General features: G+C 41.1%; 1 protein-coding gene across 1 annotated transcript in view; it reads right to left on the minus strand.

Annotated features, from left to right (window-relative positions):
- ITGA9 (integrin subunit alpha 9) overlaps positions 1–23,117 on the minus strand; it is a 447,613-nt gene that overhangs the window by 194,459 nt on the left and 230,037 nt on the right. Inside the window, exon 17 of the mRNA XM_077129816.1 lies at positions 22,552–22,628. Coding sequence (XP_076985931.1) covers positions 22,552–22,628 — 77 coding nt within the window. The remainder of the gene's footprint in view (positions 1–22,551; positions 22,629–23,117) is intronic.

The raw sequence follows: 23,117 nt of genomic DNA on the forward strand, positions 1-23,117 counted from the left end.
TTAGGCATACGTATAGGTAGGCTATGTTTCTCTGCTACATTAAGAAGCTTCACAAGAGTAAGCCTCAAGATCAAGGGCGTGGCCTACTGATTTGGGTGTTCCTAATGTTTGACACAGTATTAGGGGATTCCCGGATGGTAAAGTTTAATGGTTCCATGTTTTTTCTCCCATCCCTCAAGGGACTTTGCCAATACTTTTTGATTACCTGCTTAATATATTCTAGGATGTATTCAGGCATTACATTAAGCTATAGAGGATTAACCACCCTCATTTTTATTCTGGGCTCCCTGTGTTTGAATTGTTTAAATGGTCTATCTAGACAGGTTGAGTTAGATTATGTGCTATAGAAAATTTAGGTTCTGGAAAAAATGAACCTTTCTTCCTTTGGTCTCAAAGAGTAGATGAAGTTCTAAAATCCCTGTATTCTGAATTACCTTAATCCTGACCTGATTGGTTTCATTCTTATCTCTAAATACCAGGTTATACATATATAAAACAGCCACTCAAAATCCAGAAATAATAATTACTGCTCCAGACTAAATGTGACTGCTATAAAGCTTACAATCTAGACCCGTTTTCTCATAAGTATTTTCTAAATGAGACCATACAATATTTGCTGTTTGTTTCTAGCTTATTTTGCCTCACCTAATGTCCCACAGGTCCATTCACAACATTGCATGCTTCACAACTTTGTTCCTTTTCGTGGCAGCACAATATGTGATCATACGTCTACACCATTGTTTGCCAGTCTACTTCTCAGTCAATGCATCTTTCAGCCACCTCCATTCACTGGGCATCATGCATAATGTCCAAAGTCAACAGGCCACCAACATTCTTAATTTTAGATCATTTCATTGTTCCCCAGAGAAAGATTATAACCAATAAACACATCCTCACCAAATAGAAAATCCAAACCTACCCTTAACTCTTGTTTTCGCCCCATTATTTACCCCTGGTATTACTGCAATACTCCTGGGTCTATACATGTTCACCTTTCAGCCATGTTCACCTTCAATATGGTGATATTATTTATAGATCTACTAGTGGCCTGCCTTCATTTCTATCTATTTCCTTACATTTAAGTTCAAACTCACTAGCTAACCGTTCACCCATTTCTAGCTTCTGTGTATCTCTAGGTCCTCTATATTCTATATTTTAAGTACTGATTTCATCTTTACCATGAAATTAAAAGTAGAATGATACAGTATCTGTCCTTTTGTGCCTGGCTTATTTCACTCAGCATTATGTTCTCAAGGCTCATCCATCTTGTCATGTGCTTCAGGACATCATTTCGTCTTACTGCTGCATAATATTCCATCATACGTATATACCACATTTTGCTAATCCACTCGTCTGTTGATGAGCACTTGGATTGTTTCCATCTTTTGGTGATTGCGAATAATGCTGCTATGAACATCAGTGTGCAAATGTCTGTTTGTGTCACTGCTTTCAGCTCTTCTGGATATATACCAAATAGTGGTATTGCTGGATCATGAGGTAACTCAGTATTTCATTTTCTGAGGTACTGCCAGACTGTCTTCCATAGTGGCTGTACCATTATACATTCCCACCAGCAGTGCCTAAGTGTCCCAATTTCTCTACATCCTCTCCAATATTTGTAGTTTCCTGTTCATTTAAAAGTGGCCATTTTTATAGGTATGAGGTGGTATCTCATTGTAGTATTGATCTGCATTTCCCTTATAGCTAATGAGAATGAGCATCTCTTCAGGGGCTCTTGAGCCGTCGTATTTGCTCTTCAGAAAAATGCCTATTCATATCTTAAGCCCATTTTATAATTGGGTTGTTTGTTCTTTTGTTGCTGAGTTGTATGATTTCTTTATGTATACAGGATATCAAACTTTTATCTAACGTGTGATTTCCAAATATTTTCTTCCACTGAGTTGGCTACCTATTTACCTTTTTGACAAAGTCTTTTGAGGCACAAAAGCATTTGATTTTGAGGAGTTCCCATTTATCTATTTTTTCTTTTGTTGCTTGTGCTTTGGGTGTAAAGTTTAGGAAGCTACCTTCTATTACTATGTCTTGAAGATGTTTCCCTACATTTTCTTTAGGAGCATTATGGTACTGATTCTTACATTCAGGTGTTTGATCCAATTTGAGTTGATGTTTGTATAGGGTGTAAGGTAAGTGTCCTCTTTTATTCTTTTGGCTATTATCCAGTTCTCCCATGCCCATTTATTGAAAAGACTATTTTGTCCCAGTTCAGTGGGAATCTTGTCTAAGATCAGTTGACCATAAATTCAGTGGTCTATTTCTGCACTCTCAATTTGATCCCATTTGTCAATACATCTTTCTTTGTGCCAGTATCATGCTGTTTTGACCACTGTGGCTTTATAATAAATTCTGAAGTTAGGAAGTGTTAATCCTCCCACTTTGTTGTTCTTTTTTAGGATGCTTTTAGCTATTCAGGGTCTCTTTCCCTTCCCAATGAATTTTGTCACTAACTTCTCTGTGTTTCAAAGTAGGTTGTTGGAATTTTGATTGGTACTGCATAGAATCTGTAGATAAGTTTGGGTAGAATTGACATTTTTACTACATTTAACCTTCCTGTCCATGAGCAGGGAATATCTTTCCACCTATTTAGATCTTCTTGGATTTCTTTTAGCAATGTTATGTAGTTTTTTGTGCACAAGTTCTTCTTTTTTTTTTTTTAATTTTTTTATTAATCAAAAAAAAGAAAAGAAATTAACACAACATTTAGAAATCATTCCATTCTACACATGCACTCAGTAATTCTTAGTATCATCACATAGATGTATGATCATCATTTCCCAGCACATTTGCATCGATTTAGGAAAAGAACTAGCAAAACAGCAGAAAAAGATATAGAATGTTAATATAGAGAAGAGAATTAAAATAATAATACTAATAATATATATATATATATATAAAAAGGAAAAAGAAAAAAACAAAAACAAAAGATACAAACACACAAACAAACAAACAAAAAACCATATTTCAGGTGCAGCTTCATTCAGTGTTCCAACCTAGTTACATTACACTTAGGTATTATTGTGCTGTCCATTTCCGAGTTTTTGTATCCAGTCCTGCTGCACAGTCTGTATCCCTTCAGCTCCAACCACCCATTATCTTACCCTGTCTCTAACTCCCGCTGGTCTCTGTTACCAATGATATAGTCCAAGCTGATTCTCGAATGTCGGTTCACATCAGTGGGACCATACAGTATCTGTCCTTTAGTCTCTGGCTAGACTCACTCAGCATAATGTTCTCTAGGTCCATCCATGCTACTACATGCTTCATAAGTTTAGTCTGTCTCAAAGCTGCACAATATTCCATCGTAGGCATACGCCACAGTTTGTTTAGCCACTCGTCTGTTGATGGGCATTTTGGCTGTTTCCATCTCTTTGAAGTTGTAGATAATGCTGCTATAAACGCTGGTGTGCAAATGTCCGTCTGTGTCTTTGCCCTTAAGTCCTTTGAGTAGATACCTAGCAGTGGTATTGCTGGGTCGTAATCCATTCTGCCATTCTATGTCTTTTGATTGGGAAATTCAGTCCATTAACTTTTAGTGTTATTACTGTTTGGATAATATTTTCCTCTACCATTTTGGCTTTTGTATTATATATATCATATCTGATTTTCCTTCTTTCTACACTTTACTCCATACCTCTCTCTTCTGTCTTTTCGTATCTGACTGTAGTGCTCCCTTTAGTATTTCTTGCAGAGCTGGTCTCTTGGTCACAAATTCTCTCAGTGACTTTTTGTCTATAAATGTTTTAATTTCTCCTTCATTTTTGAAGGACAATTTTGCTGGATATAGGAGTCTTGGTTGGCAGTTTTTCTCTTTTAGTGATTTAAATATATCATCCCACTGTCTTCTAGCTTCCATGGTTTCTGCTGAGAAATCTACACATAGTCTTATTGGGTTTCCCTTGTATGTGACAGATTGTTTTTCTCTTGCTGCTTTCAAGATCCTCTCTTTCTCTTTGACCTCTGACATTCTAACTAGTAAATGTCTTGGAGAACGCCTATTTGGGTCTATTCTCTTTGGGGTGCGCTGCACTTCTTGGATCTGTATATTTAGGTCTTTCATAAGAGTTGGGAAATTTTCAGTGATAATTTCTTCCATTAGTTTTTCTCCTCCTTTTCCCTTCTCTTCTCCTTCTGGGACACCCACAACACGTATATTTGTGCGCTTCATATTGTCATTCAGTTCCCTGATTCCCTGCTCAAGTTTTTCCATTCTTTTCCCTATAGTTTCTGTTTCTTTTTGGAATTCAGTTGTTCCATCCTCCAGTTCACTAATTGTAGCTTCTGTCTCTTTAGATCTACCATTGTAGGTATCCATTGTTTTTTCCATTTTTTCTTCTTTGTCCTTCACTCCCACAAGTTCTGTGATTTGTTTTTTCAGATTTTCTATTTCTTCTTTTTGTTCAGCCCATATCTTCTTCATGTCCTCCCTCAATTTATTGATTTGGTTTTTGAAGAGTTTTTCCATTTCTGTTCGTATATTCAGCATTAGTTGTCTCAGCTCCTGTATCTCATTTGAACTATTGGTTTGTTCCTTTGATTGGGCCATATCTTCAATTTTCCGAGCGTCATCCATTATTTTCTGCTGGTGTCTGGGCATTTGATCAGATCTCCCTGGGTGTGGGACCCAGCTGGTTGAAAGGTTTTTCTGTGGAATCTCTGGGCTCTATTTTTCTTTTCCTGCCCAGTAGGTGGTGCTCGTGGCGGTCGTTTGTCTGCGGGGCAGTCGGCCCGGGAAACCGCGTGTGGAGGCGGGGGTCGCTGGCCGTGGCTTGGGGGAGTGCTGGTCCAAATTGCCCAGCTGGCCCGAGACGCCAAGCGTGACGGGAGGGCCCCGCTATCCAATGTTCCCAGTCAGACCGGTGAGCCACGTGCGTGGAGGGGACCCCAGACGCCAGCCACCCCAGCCGGGAAAACGTGCACCCCTCGGGTATCTCACAGCAGTGGATTCTCCCTACCCGTTCAGCCGTTCCAGAATGGGGTACGCTGTCTTTTTTGGTCTCTGTCGTGACTCCGGGAGCTGTTTTGTATTGTTTCTGTTTCTTTAGTTGCTTTTCTGGAGGAGGAACTAAGACCCACGCGTCTTACTAAGCCGCCATCTTCTGTGCACAAGTTCTTTACATCCCTAGTTAAGTTCATTCCTAGATAATTGATTCTTCTGGTTGCTATTTTGAATGGAATTTTTTCCTTAACTGACTGCTGAGTTAGGTCCTTACTTGTGTGTAGAAATATTACTGATTTTTGCACATTAATTTTATATTCCACCACCTTGCTGAATTTGTTTGTTAGTTCAGGTAACTTTTTTTGTAGATTTCTCAGGATTTTCCAAGTATAGATTCATGTCACCTGCAAATAATGATAATTTTATTTCTTCCTTTCCAATTTGGATGGTTTTATTTCTTTGTCCTGCCTGATTGCTCTAGTTAGAACTTCTAGTACAATGTTGGATAATAGTGGTGACAGAGGGCATCCTTGTCTCATTTCCAATCTTACAGGAAAAGCTTTCAGTCTCTCACCATTGAGTACGATGCTGGCTATAGGTTTTTCATGTATGCCCTTAATCATGTTGAGGAAAATACCTTTGATTTCAACCTTTTGAAGAGTTTTTTTTTTTTTTAATTATTATTTTTTTATTAATTAAAAAAAGAATTAACAAAACAATTAGAAATCATTCCAATCTACATGTACAATCAGTAATTCTTAATAACATCACATAGTTGCATATTCATCATTTCTTAGTACATTTGCATCGATTTAGAAAAAGAAATAAAAAGACAACAGAATAAGAATTAAAACAATAATAGAAAGAAAAAAAACAAAAAAAACAAAAACAAAAAACCTATACCTCACATGCAGCTTCATTCAGTGTTTTAACATAATTGCATTACAATTGGGTAGTATTGTGCTGTCCATTTCTGAGTTTTTATATCCAGTCCCATTGTACAGTCTGTATCCCTTCATCTCCAATTATCCCTTCTCTTTTTTTTTTTTTTTTAATTAACGGAAAAAGAAATTAACCCAACATTTAGAGATCATACCATTCTACACATGCAATCATTAATTCTTAACATCATCACATAGATGCATGATCATCATTTCTTAGTACATTTGCATTGGTTTAGAAGAACTAGCAACATAACCGAAAAAGATATAGAATGTTAATATAGAGAAAAAAATAAAAGTAATAATAGTAAAATCAAAACAAAACAACACAAAACAAAACAAAAACCTATAGCTCAGATGCAGCTTCATTCAGTGTTTTAACATGATTACTTTACAATTAGGTATTATTGTGCTGTCCATTTTTGAGTTTTTGTATCTAGTCCTGTTGCACAGTCTGTATCCCTTCAGCTTCAATTACCCATTGTCTTACCCTGTTTCTAACTCCTGCTGAACTCTGTTATCAATGACATATTTCAAGTTTATTCTCGAATGTCCGTTCACATCAGTGGGACCATACAGTATTTGTCCTTTAGTTTTTGGCTGGATTCACTCAGCATAATATTCTCTAGGTCCATCCATGTTATTACATGGTTCATAAGTTTATCTTGTCTTAAAGCTGCATAATATTCCATCGTATGTATATACCACAGTTTGTTTAGCCACTCTTCTGTTGATGGAGATTTTGGCTGTTTCCATCTCTTTGCAATTGTAAATAATGCTGCTATAAACATTGGTGTGCAAATGTCCGTTTGTGTCTTTGCCCTTAAGTCCTTTGAGTAGATACCTAGCAATGGTATTGCTGGGTTGTATGGCAATTCTATATTCAGCTTTTTGAGGAACCGCCAAACTGCCTTCCACAGTGGTTGCACCCTTTGACATTCCCACCAACAGTGGATAAGTGTGCCTCTTTCTCCGCATCCTCTCCAGCACTTGTCATTTTCTGTTTTGTTGATAATGGCCATTCTGGTGGGTGTGAGATGATATCTCATTGTGGTTTTGATTTGCATTTCTCTAATGGCCAGGGACATTGAGCATCTCTTCATGTGCCTCTTGGCCATCCGTATTTCCTCTTCTGAGAGGTGTCTGTTCAAGTCTTTTTCCCATTTTGTAATTGGGTTGGCTGTCTTTTTGTTGTTGAGATGAACAATCTCTTTATAAATTCTGGATACTAGACCTTTATCTGATATATCATTTCCAAATATTGTCTCCCATTGTGAAGGCTGTCTTTCTACTTTCTTGATGAAGTTCTTTGATGCACAAAAGTGTTTAATTTTGAGGAGCTCCCATTTATTTATTTATTTCTTCAGTGCTCTTGCTTTAGGTTTAAGGTCCATAAAACCGCCTCCAGTTGTAAGATCCATAAGATATCTCCCAACATTTTCCTCTAACTGTTTTATGGTCTTAGACCTAATGTTTAGATCTTTGATCCATTTTGAGTTAACTTTTGTATAGGGTGTGAGAGATGGGTCTTCTTTCATTCTTTTGCATATGGATATCCAGTTCTCTAGGCACCATTTATTGAAGAGACTGCTCTGTCCCAGGTGAGTTGGCTTGACTGCCTTATCAAAGATCAAATGTCCATAGATGAGAGGGTCTATATCTGAGCACTCTATTCGATTCCATTGGTCGATATATCTATCTTTATGCCAATACCATGCTGTTTTGACCACTGTGGCTTCATAATATGCCTTAAAGTCAGGCAGCGCGAGACCTCCAGCTTCGTTTTTTTTCCTCAAGATGTTTTTAGCAATTCGGGGCACCCTGCCCTTCCAGATAAATTTGCTTATTGGTTTTTCTATTTCTGAAAAATAAGTTGTTGGGATTTTGATTGGTATTGCATTGAATCTGTAAATCAATTTAGGTAGGATTGACATCTTAACTATATTTAGTCTTCCAATCCATGAACACGGTATGCCCTTCCATCTATTTAGGTCTTCTGTGATTTCTTTCAGCAGTTTTTTGTAGTTTTCTTTATATAGGTTTTTTGTCTCTTTAGTTAAATTTATTCCTAGGTATTTTATTCTTTTAGTTGCAATTGTAAATGGGATTCGTTTCTTGATTTCCCCCTCAGCTTGTTCATTACTAGTGTATAGAAATGCTACAGATTTTTGAATGTTGATCTTGTAACCTGCTACTTTGCTGTACTCATTTATTAGCTCTAGTAGTTTTGTTGTGGATTTTTCCGGGTTTTCGACGTATAGTATCATATCGTCTGCAAACAGTGATAGTTTTACTTCTTCCTTTCCAATTTTGATGCCTTGTATTTCTTTTTCTTGTCTAATTGCTCTGGCTAGAACCTCCAACACGATGTTGAATAATAGTGGTGATAGTGGACATCCTTGTCTTGTTCCTGACCTTAGGGGGAAAGTTTTCAATTTTTCCCCATTGAGGATGATATTAGCTGTGGGTTTTTCATATATTCCCTCTATCATTTTACGGAAGTTCCCTTGTATTCCTATCTTTTGAAGTGTTTTCAACAGGAAAGGATGTTGAATCTTGTCAAATGCCTTCTCTGCATCAATTGAGATGATCATGTGATTTTTCTGCTTTGATTTGTTGATGTGGTGTATTACATTAATTGATTTTCTTATGTTGAATCATCCTTGCATACCTGGGATGAATCCTACTTGGTCATGATGTATAATTCTTTTAATGTGTTGTTGGATACGATTTGCTAGAATTTTATTGAGGATTTTTGCATCTATATTCATTAGAGAGATTGGTCTGTAGTTTTCTTTTTTTGTAATATCTTTGCCTGGTTTTGGTATGAGGGTGATGTTGGCTTCGTAAAATGAATTAGGTAGTTTTCCCTCCACTTCGATTTTTTTGAAGAGTTTGAGGAGAGCTGGTACTAATTCTTTCTGGAATGTTTGATAGAATTCACATGTGAAGCTGTCTGGTCCTGGACTTTTCTTTTTAGGAAGCTTTTGAATGACTAATTCAATTTCTTTACTTGTGATTGGTTTGTTGAGGTCATCTATTTCTTCTTGAGTCAAAGTTGGTTGTTCATGTCTTTCCAGGAACCCGTCCATTTCAACTAAATTGTTGTATTTGTTGTCCATAGTATCCTGTTATTACCTCCTTTATTTCTGTGGGGTCAGTAGTTATGTCTCCTCTTCCATTTCTGATCTTATTTATTTGCATCCTCTCTCTTCTTCTTTTTGTCAATCTTGCTAAGGGCCCATCAATCTTATTGATTTTCTCATAGAACCAACTTCTGGCCTTATTGATTTTCTCTATTGTTTTCATGTTTTCAATTTCATTTATTTGTGCTCTAATCTTTGTTATTTCTTTCATTTTGCTTGCTTTGGGGTTAGCTTGCTGTTCTTTCTCCAGTTCTTCCAAATGGATAGTTAATTCCTGAATTTTTGCCTTTTCTTCTTTTCTGATATAGGCATTTAGAGCAATAAATTTCCCTCTTAGCACTGCCTTTGCTGTGTCCCATAAGTTTTGATATGTTGTGTTTTCATTTTCATTCGCCTCGAGGTATTTGCTAATTTCTCTTGCAATTTCTTCTTTGACCCAGTCGTTGTTTAGGAGTGTGTTGTTGAGCCTCCACGTATTTGTGAATTTTCTGGCACTCTGCCTATTATTGATTTCCAACATCATTCCTTTATGGTCCGAGAAAGTGTTGTGTAAGATTTCAATCTTTTTAAATTTGTGAAGACTTGCTTTGTGACCCAGCATATGGTCTATCTTTGAGAATGATCCATGAGCACTTGAGAAAAAGGTGTATCCTGCTGTTGTGGGATGTAATGTCCTATAAATGTCTATTAAGTCTAGTTCATTTATAGTAATATTCAGATTCTCTATTTCTTTGTTGATCCTCTGTCTAGATGTTCTGTCCCTTGATGAGAGTGGTGAGTTGAAGTCTCCAACTATTATGGTATATGTGTCTATTTCCCTTTTCAGTGTTTGCAGTATATTCCTCACGTATTTTGGGGCATTCTGATTCGGTGCGTAAATATTTATGATTGTTATGTCTTCTTGTTTAATTGTTCCTTTTATTAGTATATAGTGTCCTTCTTTGTCTCTTTTAACTGTTTTACATTTGAAGTCTAATTTGTTGGATATTAGTATAGCCACTCCTGCTCTTTTCTGGTTGTTATTTGCATGAAATATCTTTTCCCAACCTTTCACTTTCAACCTATGTTTATCTTTGGGTCTAAGATGTGTTTCCTGTAGACAGCATATAGAAGGATCCTGTTTTTTAATCCATTCTGCCAATCTATGTCTTTTGATTGGGAAATTCAGTCCATTGACATTTAGTGTTATTACTGTTTGGATAATATTTTCCTCTAACATTTTGCCTTTTGTATTATATATATCATATCTGATTTTCCTTCTTTCTACACTCTTTTCCATCTCTCTCTCTTCTGTCTTTTTGTATCTGACTCTAGTGCTCCCTTTAGTATTTCTTGCAGAGCTTGTCTCTTGGTCACAAATTCTTTCAGTGACTTTTTGTCTGAGAATGTTTTAATTTCTCCCTCATTTTTGAAGGATAATTTTGCTGGATATAGGAGTCTTGGTTGGCAGTTTTTCTCTTTTAGTATTTTAAATATATCATCCCACTGTCTTCTAGCTTCCATGGTTTCTGCTGAGAAATCTACACAAAGTCTTATTGGGTTTCCCTTGTATGTAATGGATTGTTTTTCTCTTGCTGCTTTCAAGATCTTCTCTTTCTCTTTGACCTCTGACATTCTAACTAGTAAGTGTCTTGGAGAACGCCTATTTGGGTCTAATCTCTTTGGGGTGCGCTGCACTTCTTGGATGTGTAATTTTAGGTCTTTCATAAGAGTTGGGAAATTTTCAGTGATAATTTCTTCCATTAGTTTTTCTCCTCCTTTTCCCTTCTCTTCTCCTTCTGGGACACCCACAACACGTATATTTGTGCGGTTCATATTGTCCTTGAGTTCCCTGATACCCTGTTCAAATTTTTCCATTCTTTTCCCTATAGTTTCTGTTTCTTTTTCGAATTCAGATGTTCCATCCTCCAAATCACTAATTCTATCTTCTGTCTCTTTAAATCTATCATTGTAGCTATCCATTATTTTTTCTATGTTTGCTACTTTATCCTTCACTTCCATAAGTTCTGCGATTTGTTTTTTCAGTTTTTCTATTTCTTCTTTATGTTCAGCCCATGTCCTCTTCATGTCCTCCCTCAATTTATCGATTTCATTTTTGAAGAGGTTTTCCATTTCTGTTCGTATATTCAGCATTAGTTGTCTCAGCTCTTGTGTCTCATTTGAGCTATTGGTTTGTTCCTTTGACTGAGCCATATTCTCAATCTTTTGAGCGTGGACAGTTATCTTCTGCTGCTGGCGTCTGGGCATTTATTCAGATTTCTCTTGGTGTTGGACCCAGCAAGGTTGTGATATTTTTCTGTGAAATCTCTGGGTTCTGTTTTTCTTATCCTGCCCAGTAGGTGGCGCTCGTGGCACACGTTTGTCTGCGGGTCCCACCAGTAAAAGGTGCTGTGGGACCTTAAACTTTGGAAAACTCTCGCCGTCCTGGGGGTTCGCTAGCCGAAGCGGCTTGAGCCGGCCCGGGGTCCGAACGCAGGGAGGGTTGCTGTTCGCCGCAGCCAGGGAAAGAGCCCGTCCGAATTTCCTAGTCGGCCCTGGGCAACAAGCGTGGCGGGAGGGCGCCAGCGGCAGCGGCCCGCCCGAGAGAGTGCACGTTCCCCGGGAGTCACGGGTTTGGAAGGGGCCTCCCCCACCCGTCACCGTTCTCCGCGGCCTGGGGGTTTCCGATCCAATTCTCTCAGTTGGTCCGGGGGCTGCGCGTGGTGTGGGCGCCAGCCGTCTTTGTTTCAGGGGACCGCCTCTCCAATTCTCCCAGCCGGCCCGGGAAGGGGGAAGGGAGTAACTCCGGCCGCTTGCCACCCCGCCCGGTAAGGCCCGCGCGCCTCGGCGATCTCACCCGAGCTGCTTCTCTCAGCCAGCCAGCCGTTCCAGGATGGGGTACGCTGTCTTTTTTATCTCTGTTGTGGCTTTGGGCACTTTCTGTATCATTTCTACTCCCCTAGTAGGTGTCCTGGAGAAGAAACTAAGATCCGCGCGTCTTACTAAGCCGCCATCTTCCAGCGCATCTATCCGGCACTCTTGAAGAGTTTTTATAAGAAATGGATGCTGAATTTTGTTGAATGCCTTTTCCACATCAATTGAGATGATCATATGATTTTTTCCCTTTCGATTTATTAATGTGCTATATTATATTAATTAATTTTCTTGTGTGGAACCATCCTTGCATTCCTGATATAAACCCCACCTTGTTGCAGTGTATAATTCTTTTAATGTGTTGTTGGATTTGATTTGCTAGTATTTTGTTGAGAATTTTTGTATTTATTTTCATTAGGGAGATTGGCCTGTAGTTTTCCTTTCTCAAAGCATCTTTACCTAGTTTTGGTATTAAAGTGATGTTAGCTTCATAAAATGAGTTAGGTAGTTTTCCTTTTTCTTCAAATTTTTGGAAAAGTTTAAGTAGGATTAGAGTTTGTTCATTTTGGAATGTTTGATAAAATTCCCGTGAAGCCATCTGGCCCTGGGCTTTTCTTTATAGGAAGATTTTTGATGACTGATAGACTCTCTTTACTTGTTGCTCCCATAAGATTGGATCAGGATTAAGACATTGCTTTTCTATGGTACATAAATTCTTTCTAACCAGCACAGATGGGCACAGGTCAGGGATGCTATGCTTGTGCCTGTGACTGTGGGGTGCAGTGCAGGGGCTGTGGGGGCAGGGTGCAGCTCAGGCAGGCCTTGGAGTGCAGGAGCAGGATGCAGTGTGGGGGACACAGAGATAGGGCACAGCAGGAGGCAGATGGGGGGCTGTGTGTGGGTAGATGTGGGAGGGGGCATGGAGTGTGGGGGTCATGGGTATCAGGGTATGGGGTACAGGGCACAGAGGTGGGGCACAGGGAGGGCAGGGCACAGGTGTGCCCTTGTGCAGAAAGAGGTGTCCAGGGGTCCAGGATACACAACTTTGCAGGAGTAGGGCACAGGTCATGGGGTTGTTGGATGTAGGTTAGGAATGGGTATCAGGTGGGTGGGGCCCTGACACTGGTGCACAAGTGTAGGGGTGGTGGGAATGGGGCAGGGATACACATGTGTGCAGGGTGAGGGCTATGTGACACAGATGTACACATGATCACCTCTGAGGCTGGGCCCTATTATGTGTGGGTCTGGGGGGCAGGGTCCCAGGTGTGTACATGCACAGAGACTGGGACAGTGGGGAGGATTTGTGCCTGCATGGGCTAGGGGTGGAAGTGTCTCAGATGCACAGGTCAGCACTTGCCCAGAGCTGGGGGTGCATGTTGGGGGTGCACACGTGTGTAGGTCTGGGGGCTTCCCAGAGGCTGATGTACACATGCATAGAGCTTGGGGGGGGAGGGGGCAGGGTTGTGCAACTACATGGGCGGGGGGGCCACCTGCAGGTGGCAGGGAGGGGGAGGGGGGTTGAGGGACACGGGTCTCAGGAGGGGCGGGTTAAGACTGTGTGCTTGTACAGGAGAGGTGGATCAGGCTGGAGCAGGCGAGCACATGTGTGCAGAGTGGGCTTATGGGTCGGGGATGCACATGGCGGCAGCGGCGCTTGGAGCAGCGTGGGAGGTGGGTTCAGGTGTACAGGGTGCAGGGGGAGTTGCGGGTCACGGGGCGGGGGCGGTACACGTGGGTGTGGTGCGTTCAAGGAACATGGCTTGGGTTACTTCCTAGTCCCTGTCTCTCCATTGGGCACCCCTGAATTTGTTTGTTTGTTTTTCCTAAGAAAGATTTTATTAATAAATTTGGGGAAGAGAGAAGGCAAGGAGCCTGGAGATGGACACACTGGTAACAGAGGGGTTACAAATAGTAAGAAACACTTTATTATAACTTTATAACATATGAATAGCTTGGGTCAAATCTGTGCTTTCTGGCAGCGGGACACCATGTCTCCTCCCCCACAAGCTCCTGCCTTCCTTCACAGTGCACTGTTCATTGGGCCCTGGGACTTCCGTTTGGAAAGGGCAGAGTTAGGCTGTTTGCAGTAGCTGGACGGTCTTCAGTTCTCCGCATCTCAATTCTTCAGCTATTGCAACCTGGGCCCCCCTCTGTGGTATAGAAGACCCTCCCAGGTCACTTACACCCTGGAATCACTGTCTCAGTCATTTTTCTGTAACTCCTCTAGCTGTTCCCTGGAGCAGGGTGAACTCAACCTATACTATTCTGCCATGTTCCTGGAACTTCCTCTCCTGCCTTTAAATTTTAACTTTCTTTTTGTCCTCAGATAAGTCATTTAAACTCACGCCTATCAGTTTCCTCATCTGCTCCAGAAATGCTATTGCCCCAAGTACATGCATGGAAATCACCAACCAGAAAGAACATGTTCATAGGGCTTGTTTCTACCCTGCTTGAATTACTTTGTAAGATGATTAGTGGGGCATCAAAAATTACTATCTGTAGTCATCCCTAGTCTAGGCCAGTTCCTAAGAAACACAAACAGAATTCTAGCATGTGACAAGTCCTTCCCAGGATGATGCAGGGGCCAGAGGTCTTATCCCCTCCTCCCTTACCTGTCTTTGCTGCTGTTGTTAAGAAAATGGGAACAAAGCCTCTGGCCCAGGACGTGACCCACAGGTTTGCCTTAAATCCAAATGCATATCAGCATGTGTGTAATATGCTATTCTCCTTGGTAGAGAGGGAAAAAGTGACAAGATCCAGGTAAATGCAATAGCACCTCTAGGGTGCTTCAAACCAAGGAGGAATAAACAGTAATGGAGAATGTCAGGCATTTGACTAAATGTGGAATGAAAGCATTTCCAGGGAGTTAATGGGAAGAGCCCTTGTTGCCAAAGGTGAGTTAACATTCCTGCTGGAAATTCCAGAATTAATTCACCATCTGAGATTCTCTGAGAAAGCAGGTGTAGCAGATATTGTCCATGCTCCTCAAATACCCCTTCAGACCCCACCGGAATGCTCTTGCTGACCTCCAGCTACTGTGGTCTGTCTTTGCATCTGAGAGCCTTTTCCAAGAGCCAGCCAAGGCCACTGCCTGTCAAAGGTCAGAAGTGCCAGGGAATTAACTGTCTCCATTTGCCCACTCCGAGAGCAGACCTCAGTCAATGAATTTCAGGAGTTGGTGGATAAATACCTCAACTCCTTCAACCCCTTAGATGCACATTTTTAAGGTGTATTTTCTCCCATTTCCCAGTTTCCCTGTAGTAGTAAGCCCCAGTCATTCAATGTCATAGCTGGGTATGTCAAATGATTGAACTGGTGGCCCCAATCAGTAGCCTCCTTGATTTCACTCTTTGACACAAGATTCTGAAGCTCTTTCCATTAGGAAATAGTCTGTTTTCACAATTCTTGAATCTGGTTGGCCCTGTGACTTGCTTTGGCCAGAAGAATGTGGCAGAAGTGGCAATATATCCATTCTGAATCTAAGCCTTTTGAAATTGGCCTCCTTCCATGCTTTAAGAATAATGGCCAGGCTAGCCAGCTGGAGGGTGAGACCATGTGGAAGAGCAGAGACACTCCAGCTAGCAGCCAGCCAACCACTGCTAGAAACATAGGCCCCTCACCAATCTGAAGCTGGCTGGAGACCGGTAACGGAGTCCAGCTGAGCCCAGCCTACAGGGCTGACCTATAGAACCAGGAGCTAAATAAGTGGTTGCTGTTTTAAGGCAGAAAGTTTGGGGTGATCTGTTATATTGCAATCTGCGACAGTGCAACGTTATACTTTCCACTGACATCCTTGTCTCAGAGTCTGCTTCTGGGAAAACCCAAATTCAGTGTGGAGCACCTTCTCCCTTGTGCTTCTAGGGAAGTGCTTATATCTCCATTATCTTAGTGATCACACTGAATTTTTTTTTTTTTTAGATGCATGGTCCGGGAATCAAACCTGGTCTCCTGCATAGAAGGTGAGCATTCTACCATTGAACCACCCATGCACCCCACACTGAATTTTAATTACTTGCTTTTAGGTGTGCTTTCCCTTCTAGACTGAGAACAATGTGATGCAGTATCTTGTCTCTTCATTTCCACCAGGCTTGGTCCCTCCAAAGTAAGTGCCCCAGTAATATTAAATAAACAAGCACTCTGTCACATTTTGTCAGGCAGGTGGAAGCTGGGCACTCAGGAAGGGTGTCTGCCCTTCAATACCTCCTTTTTCAGTGTGTGGAGTGTCTCTTTTCTTGCCTTACAGTGTTTAGCGACTTCCCAGGGACATAAATCCACCCCCTCACCACCCAGAAAACCCCCACGGAAGGACCACCCACACATCCATTAATCCTTGGTGTGCTCCTGAGATAAGGATGACCAGTCCTTTGACTCTCATTCAAAAAGTTCCATCCATTGTTGCATTTCACCTTTCTTCCAAGAACATACCATTGAAAAAATCAGAGACTACAGGAAAAAAAGCAGCTACAAAAGCCCAGCTGCTCCCAATTAACAAACTTCTTTTGTTTTGTTTTTGTTTTTGTCTTTTTTTAGAGCTTGGGCAGTGAAGGGAAAGAAAGAAATAAATCACATGACTCATGTTCTGGCAAAGGCAAAAGTTTTCCAGGTTTCTGATCAACTCCCACCTACCTTTCCTCATAACCCAGTAACAACAACAACAACAATAATAGGGATCATGTTACATTTGAGGAAACTGCTGAAATGCCATTCATAAGCTCCCAGTCAAATCTGAGGCCCTCCATGGAGAGCAAATCCAACCAACATGGATAAAGAATGCGCTGACTTAACCCATCCCCCCAGCAGAGGACAGGTTGCTAATGTCTCCAGAGAGAGAAGTTATGGAATGGTACCTTCCATATCAGACAGCACTTGGGATGAGGAGTGGGAATGGACGGGAACCATCTTCAATAATGGATTTTTTTTTTTTTAATCTACATACCTCCTTTTTCAACTGGGGCTTTTCTTATAAAGGAGGACTCTATCCCTGAGGTCCCCAGCCATAACACTCCGGGTCCAGGCCAGCAGATATCAGAAACTGACAGCAGCTGAGGCCAATATAGAGAAAGAGAGTGGAATGTAGAACCAGACATTCCTAGATTTAATCTGGCTCCATCCCACCCCCACACCCTCCATGCCTGCCTCCCACCATGAGCCCTTGAGCCAGTTATGTTGACCTCCCCAAGCCTGTGTATTCTCCTCACCAAAGAGTATGGCAATATTTACTTCTCAGTGTGGACGAGAGGATTAAATGAAATACTAATAAGTAAGCTCTCATCTACTGAGTGCTTACTATATGCCAAGCACTTTTGGAAGCACTTAAATATGTATTACTTCAATAAAAACTCAAAACGACCTTATAAGGTTTTGTTATTATTTCCCCCATTTTACAGATGAGGAAACAGCACAGAGATGTTAAACAAGTTTTTCAAGGTTCTGCACTTGTATGGATGCTGTTTATATGCATCCCAAGAATTCTCTCAGGTCTCTAGCACACGTGGAGGTCGCTCTATAAACAGGGTGCTCTTCCACTTCACGAAACAAGCAACCGTCACTTCTACCCCTCGTGTGCAATTGATGAATCCAACCACCTTTGTCACTTTTGACAAGGGGAACAATTTGTTTCAAATTCTAGCCTGAGCGATCTTTCTTTCAAAGGGCTGGTCCTTGGTCTCTGCAAAGGGCTTAGGAAAACACACTTCATTCCCTGTGATAACAGCAGAAAGGCTACAACCGTGAGATGATTATATATGATTGCTAGATGGTTCTTCTAACTTCACAAATATTCCACTGTGTGTCTTCCACCTCTTTTTAAAGTACCTTATTTTTTGGGGGGGGGGGGGGTGGCTAGCCAGGAGGCGCTGAAATATTTTACTGGTCTCCTATAGGATGCATGAAAAAAATTTTGTTTTTTAATACCAGTGGCCTGGTCTATTTTTCTTCTTCTTTATCTTAATCACATATGATGTTTCTTAGGTACTGTGAATATTCGGACAAATAAAACACAGTTGGATCATTTTACAAATGGTATTTTCGATGTTGTTTAAAGACCCTAGCTAAACAGCTTTGTTCCTATTCCTGGACATTTTGGAAATGGTGTGTTTTGGAACCAGTCTCAAGCCCATTAAAGATAACAGACTTTTAATTCAAGAGTTGACCGTTTTAAGAGACAAGCCAGCCAGAACGCATGCTGGAGAGATTCCTGGTCACATGTAGAATTTCTTGGCTTGGTGCCTGACTATGCTGAGTGACCCAATCACTCCCAGATATCTTTACCTCTGTCTCCTCAAGGCAAGGGCTTCTCCGTCTGGTGGGTATTCAGTTGCCTCCAGTCACAACTTGTTGTACTGCACTGTCTACACAGTTATTAGAGGGATCTCTCTCAGGAGTGGCCACCCCCTTGCTTCAACTTTTCAGTACAGGGGGGTTCCCTGTACTGAGAGTTAGGTTCTAAAGACAGTACGAAAGGCAAAACTGGTTTTCAAATTGTCCACATATGTTCCCGGGGAGGGTGCTGTGGTGGAGACCAGTGTAATCTCTCTCAGTAAATTTAATCCTGCCTAGAATCCTCCTGCATGAAGACAAATGGTGGCCACTCCATGATCAATGTAAGGACTGAGATGGATGGAGAAGACAGCAGACTCAAGACTCAAGCGGAACCATACTTTTATTAAGTAGGATAGATAGCCAGAGATGACCCACGCCATCTCAGTTATTTCTCTCTGTATCGTCTTGCTGGGTATGCTGAGCTGTATTCTCTTAGGTTAAATGCATTCATGCAATGAAACTGCCATACATCCACTGTCTTCAAGATGAGGTGCAAACTCACAGGTGGCTCACAATCTGATCTCTCCCCTACTGTATCTCCTGCCTTGTCCCTCACCATGTTCTCCTGATTACTGCCTTCACTCCAGACATCTGCAGTTCTTTCTGGACACCTTGGTCTCCTTGCTTTCATACCTCTGTTCTCATTTTCCCTCTGCCTAGAATGTCTGGCTCTTTCTCATTCCCCTTAATACCTCCTCTTGGAAGCTGCTCTATAGCCCTGCAGTGGCCTGTCTCTCTCTCTGCTAGCACTCAAGGTGGTGCTGCCATCAGCCAGTCTCTTGCTTTTCTTCCCCCAGCCTGTGCTCACGGGGACAGCAGGGCCCACTTGTTATTCATTTCTGCAGCCTGGTGCCCCATACCTGCCTGGCTTGAACAGTGAAAGAATGTACATCCCACTCCAGGCAATAATGAACCAAGAGAGTTATATGGTAACCAAAGAAGCTTGCCTGATTCAAGTCACTAAGCATTTGTTAACTGAAGTCAGATCATGGTTTCTATTAGCAGTTTTTTTTTTTTTTTATTGCTTCTTCTCTTGCTTTTTTTCCCCCTGCCTCTGCAGAGGGAACACTTGAAGGTCTGAAGACATACAATGCAACAGAAATAATAGGTTAGTTTTGTGTCTCTATTTAGGCAACTATCAACATTTTTCTGATGGTTCTTTCGGGGACAGCCAAAAGACTCAAGAGCATCATAAATCTTTGTTTAAAGGAGAACCCAGGCAAAAGGTTATTTTGAGAGATGAGGGGACTTTCTGGGAAATAATTCATCATAAAGAAAGGCTCAGAGGTTTGGTCCAGGGACATTGTTTCTGAGATTCAGAAAATCTCCTCACCTAGTCACCAAGTCTCATGTCTGAGTTTTAGGAAGACAGAATTGCAAGAAAGGCTAAAATAGCCCTAAAAAGTGTAAAGCCTTAGGATAGAGGACAGTGCCATTCTGTTCTTTATGTGGGGTGTGATATTAAGATTGTAGTATTGGTCCCAGTTCTTCACTCTACCCTGTATTCATGTCCTTTGTTATGTGACTTTGCAGTTCCTCTCACTAAAGGGGCACAGAATATGTCCCTTGACTGTGGGGTTGGCCATCTGACTTACTGGGGCCAAATGAATAAGGCTGAAGTGGCAGGGCACAAGTTTTGAGCCTAGATCATTTTTATCTTTTTAAGTTTTACTGATAAAACAACGTACAAGCACATACATTCTTGACATACAAACATTCCATACATGCTGTACAATCAGTGGCTCACAATATCATCACATAGTTGTGCATTCATCACCATGATAATTTTTTAGATTATTTGCATCACTCCAGAAAAAGAAATAAAAACGAAAAACTCATACATACCACATCCCTTGCCCCTCCCTCTCATTGACTACTAGTATTCCCATCTACCCAATATATACATATATATATATTTTAATTTAAACACTTGTTCCCCCTATTATTTATTTATTTTTAATCCATATGTTTTACTCATCTGTCCATACCATAGATAAAATGCGCATCAGACACAAGTTTTTCATAATCACACACTCACCTTAAGAAAGCTATATCACTATACAATCATCTTCAAGAAACAGCTACTGGAACATAGCTCTACAGTTTCAGGCACTTCCCCCTAGCCTCTCTGGTACACCGTAAACTAAAAAGAGGATATCTATATAATGGGTAAGAATAACCTCCAGGATAACCTCTTGACTCTGTTTGAAATCTCTCAGCCACTGACACTTTATTTTTTCTCATTTCTCTCTTTCCCTTTTTGGTTGAGAAGATTTTCTCAATCCCTTGATGCTGAGTCCCAGCTCATTCTAGGATTTCTGTCCCACATTGCCAGGGAGGTTTACACCCCTGGGAATCATGTCCCATGTAGAGAGGGGGAGGATGGTGAGTTTGCTCGCCGTGTTGGCTAAGAGATAGGTCACATCTGAGCAACAAAAGAGATTCTCTGGGGGCGAGTTTTAGGCCTAATTTTAAGTAGGCTTAGTTTATCCTTTGTGAGGATAAGTTTCATACAAACAAACCCCAAGATTGAGAGCTTGGCCTATTGATTTGGTTGTCCCCACTGCTTGTGAGAGTATGTCCAGGCTAGCCCACTGATTCCAGGAGAACAATAACAAACCATGGAGCAAAGCTGAGCTGAGTCATCTGAGCCTAACTTAGATCAACCTACCCTCTGCTGAATCCCAATGCATGACCAAATCAGCCAAGTGCCAGCTGAATATAGCCAGGATCAGCCAACCTGAAGCTGACCTGCAAATCCATGAGAATAAATAATTGCTGTTTTAAGCCACTGAGTTTTGGGGTGGTTTGTTACAGTCTTTTTTTTTTTTTTTTTTTTTATTGCAATAGCTAGCTGAAACATACAGGTTTCACCTCATTCCTGGCCCTGGCCACCACCTCTCTTGTTCTAGCATTATGGATTACTGGCTCCACAGAGCAGAACCATTTCTGACCAGTGCTGTCGGGAGTTCACCACCAGTTTTCTACAATTTCCCCCACCCCCAAATTCCAACATTTATAGTCTGCCTCAAGATAAAACAAATCCATACGTTTTTGCTTCATGTTACTTTGTCCTTAAAACACTTTTTGGAAGACTTATTTAAAATTAAAATTAGTGAGCTGATAATTTATAAACCTTATTTAGAATTGGTTTCTCTAATAGTCCCAGGAGACCATTCTTACTAATGTTAAGCAACTCCAACATCCACTCCATGTGTTTTAAGTAATTTTCTAAGCTTGACAAATTTGTACAACTGCAATCCACCACTCTTGTTCTGAGTAAAAGCAATGATAATATTTAAGTGGTTTCAATGAGTATCTACATATTTGGGGGGTAGGGTGGGGGTGGAGAAGGTGATTATATCATCTTTCCCCCAAAAAGCTCAAACAGAAGAAAAAGGAACTTAGTGTCATTTTCCTTTGACAGATACAAGATGAATCATTATAAGTAAAAGTGTCCTAGTGAAGTCACTGGCTCATCAGAGGCTGTCTCTTTCATGCCACTCAAACTTACCTCTCACCATTACAAATGAGGGACACACAATGGGTATTTTAGAGACTATCAAAACCATACGACCGTTTTTTTGAGAAATGTTCATACACTTTCATGGATGAGTTTTCTGCCCCCAAGGCTAAAACAGTCTTTCAAAAGGAATTGTTCAAGAGGAAATCATTTTCTGAAAGGTGGCTAAATGATTCAGAACCAGCACTTTCATGCTGGAAGAAGTCTATAATGAAAGGCTGGCAAAAAGGAAACAGAAGGCCTCTGTATGGTTCACCTTTAGCCTTGGGAGGTTCCTGCACTGTGGGAGGAAGCCCTGAAACAATAGAGAGACTGTTCATTAGGATTAGGATGGCCTGCCTGGCTCCTTCGTTCCCATCCTGCCATAGAACCTTTACTTTTTTTGTTCAAGCAGATATCATTGTTAAACGTGGAAAAAAAAAAAGTCTTCACATAATAATAGGTTGTGCCATGTGAAATTGCCCCAAATGGCCAAAGACCAGCAAGCTCATAGGGTTCAACTTAATCCAATGAGGAAAGTTAAAATATGACCCCACCCCTAAACACTCATCAAAGCGAGAACTACCGGCTAAATTGTGAGATATGTAGAACAGCGAACAAGACAAAAACTAAACGATCCTCCCCCCAAATCAAAGTTGTTGTTAAAATTATTTTACACTATTCAGTTTTAAAGCCCAAAGCATCACTTATAACCCACCAACTCCACTCGCCCTCTTCAATGAGGAAATCTGCCCGTTCAAATGTGGTTTTAGGGCTGGAGTCAAGAAAGAATGAACTTCTCCGGGCAATGTCGTGAAAGGAGCATCCACATACCTGGGGAGCAACAGTTTTCCCCGAAGCTGCAGGTCGGCGGCACAGTCCTCTGAACGGCAGTTCCTTTCAAAAATAGTCTGTGTGAGAGAGACACAACAGGAGGGTTGGAGCAGGATTCTAATGGTAAATGAGAACACAACAGCCAATCACCTCGGGGCAAATCAGCAATCGCCTCGTGGCTAGAAGAAGCCAGCCCTCCGGCTTGCTGACGGGGAGCGTCTCAAGGATCCAAGGACACACAAAGCAATCGTGGCCTTGATGACATTATGTGCATTAAAAAAATTGCTTTTGATTCATTTCTTAGTCACTTTAGTGCTTTTTCAAGTAGCTTCTTCCTGAAGGTTGCATGGTCTGTGCCCTTTCAGTCTGGGTTTATCTGATAATGTCTTTTAAGATGCTCTCAGGTGAGAATGACCAATATTCTAATTGAGTCAAGAACTTGTAGATTATAGTGTGTTCTCAGGGGGAGGGGAAAAACCTATATTAGAGATTCTGCCCAAGTAATAGGAATATACTCTAATTTTTACTCCCAAAGGAAAAAGCAGAAGGTAATTAGGGCACTATGC

The sequence above is a fragment of the Tamandua tetradactyla genome, chromosome 15, assembly GCF_023851605.1.
Source record: "Tamandua tetradactyla isolate mTamTet1 chromosome 15, mTamTet1.pri, whole genome shotgun sequence".
Taxonomy (NCBI): domain Eukaryota; kingdom Metazoa; phylum Chordata; class Mammalia; order Pilosa; family Myrmecophagidae; genus Tamandua; species Tamandua tetradactyla.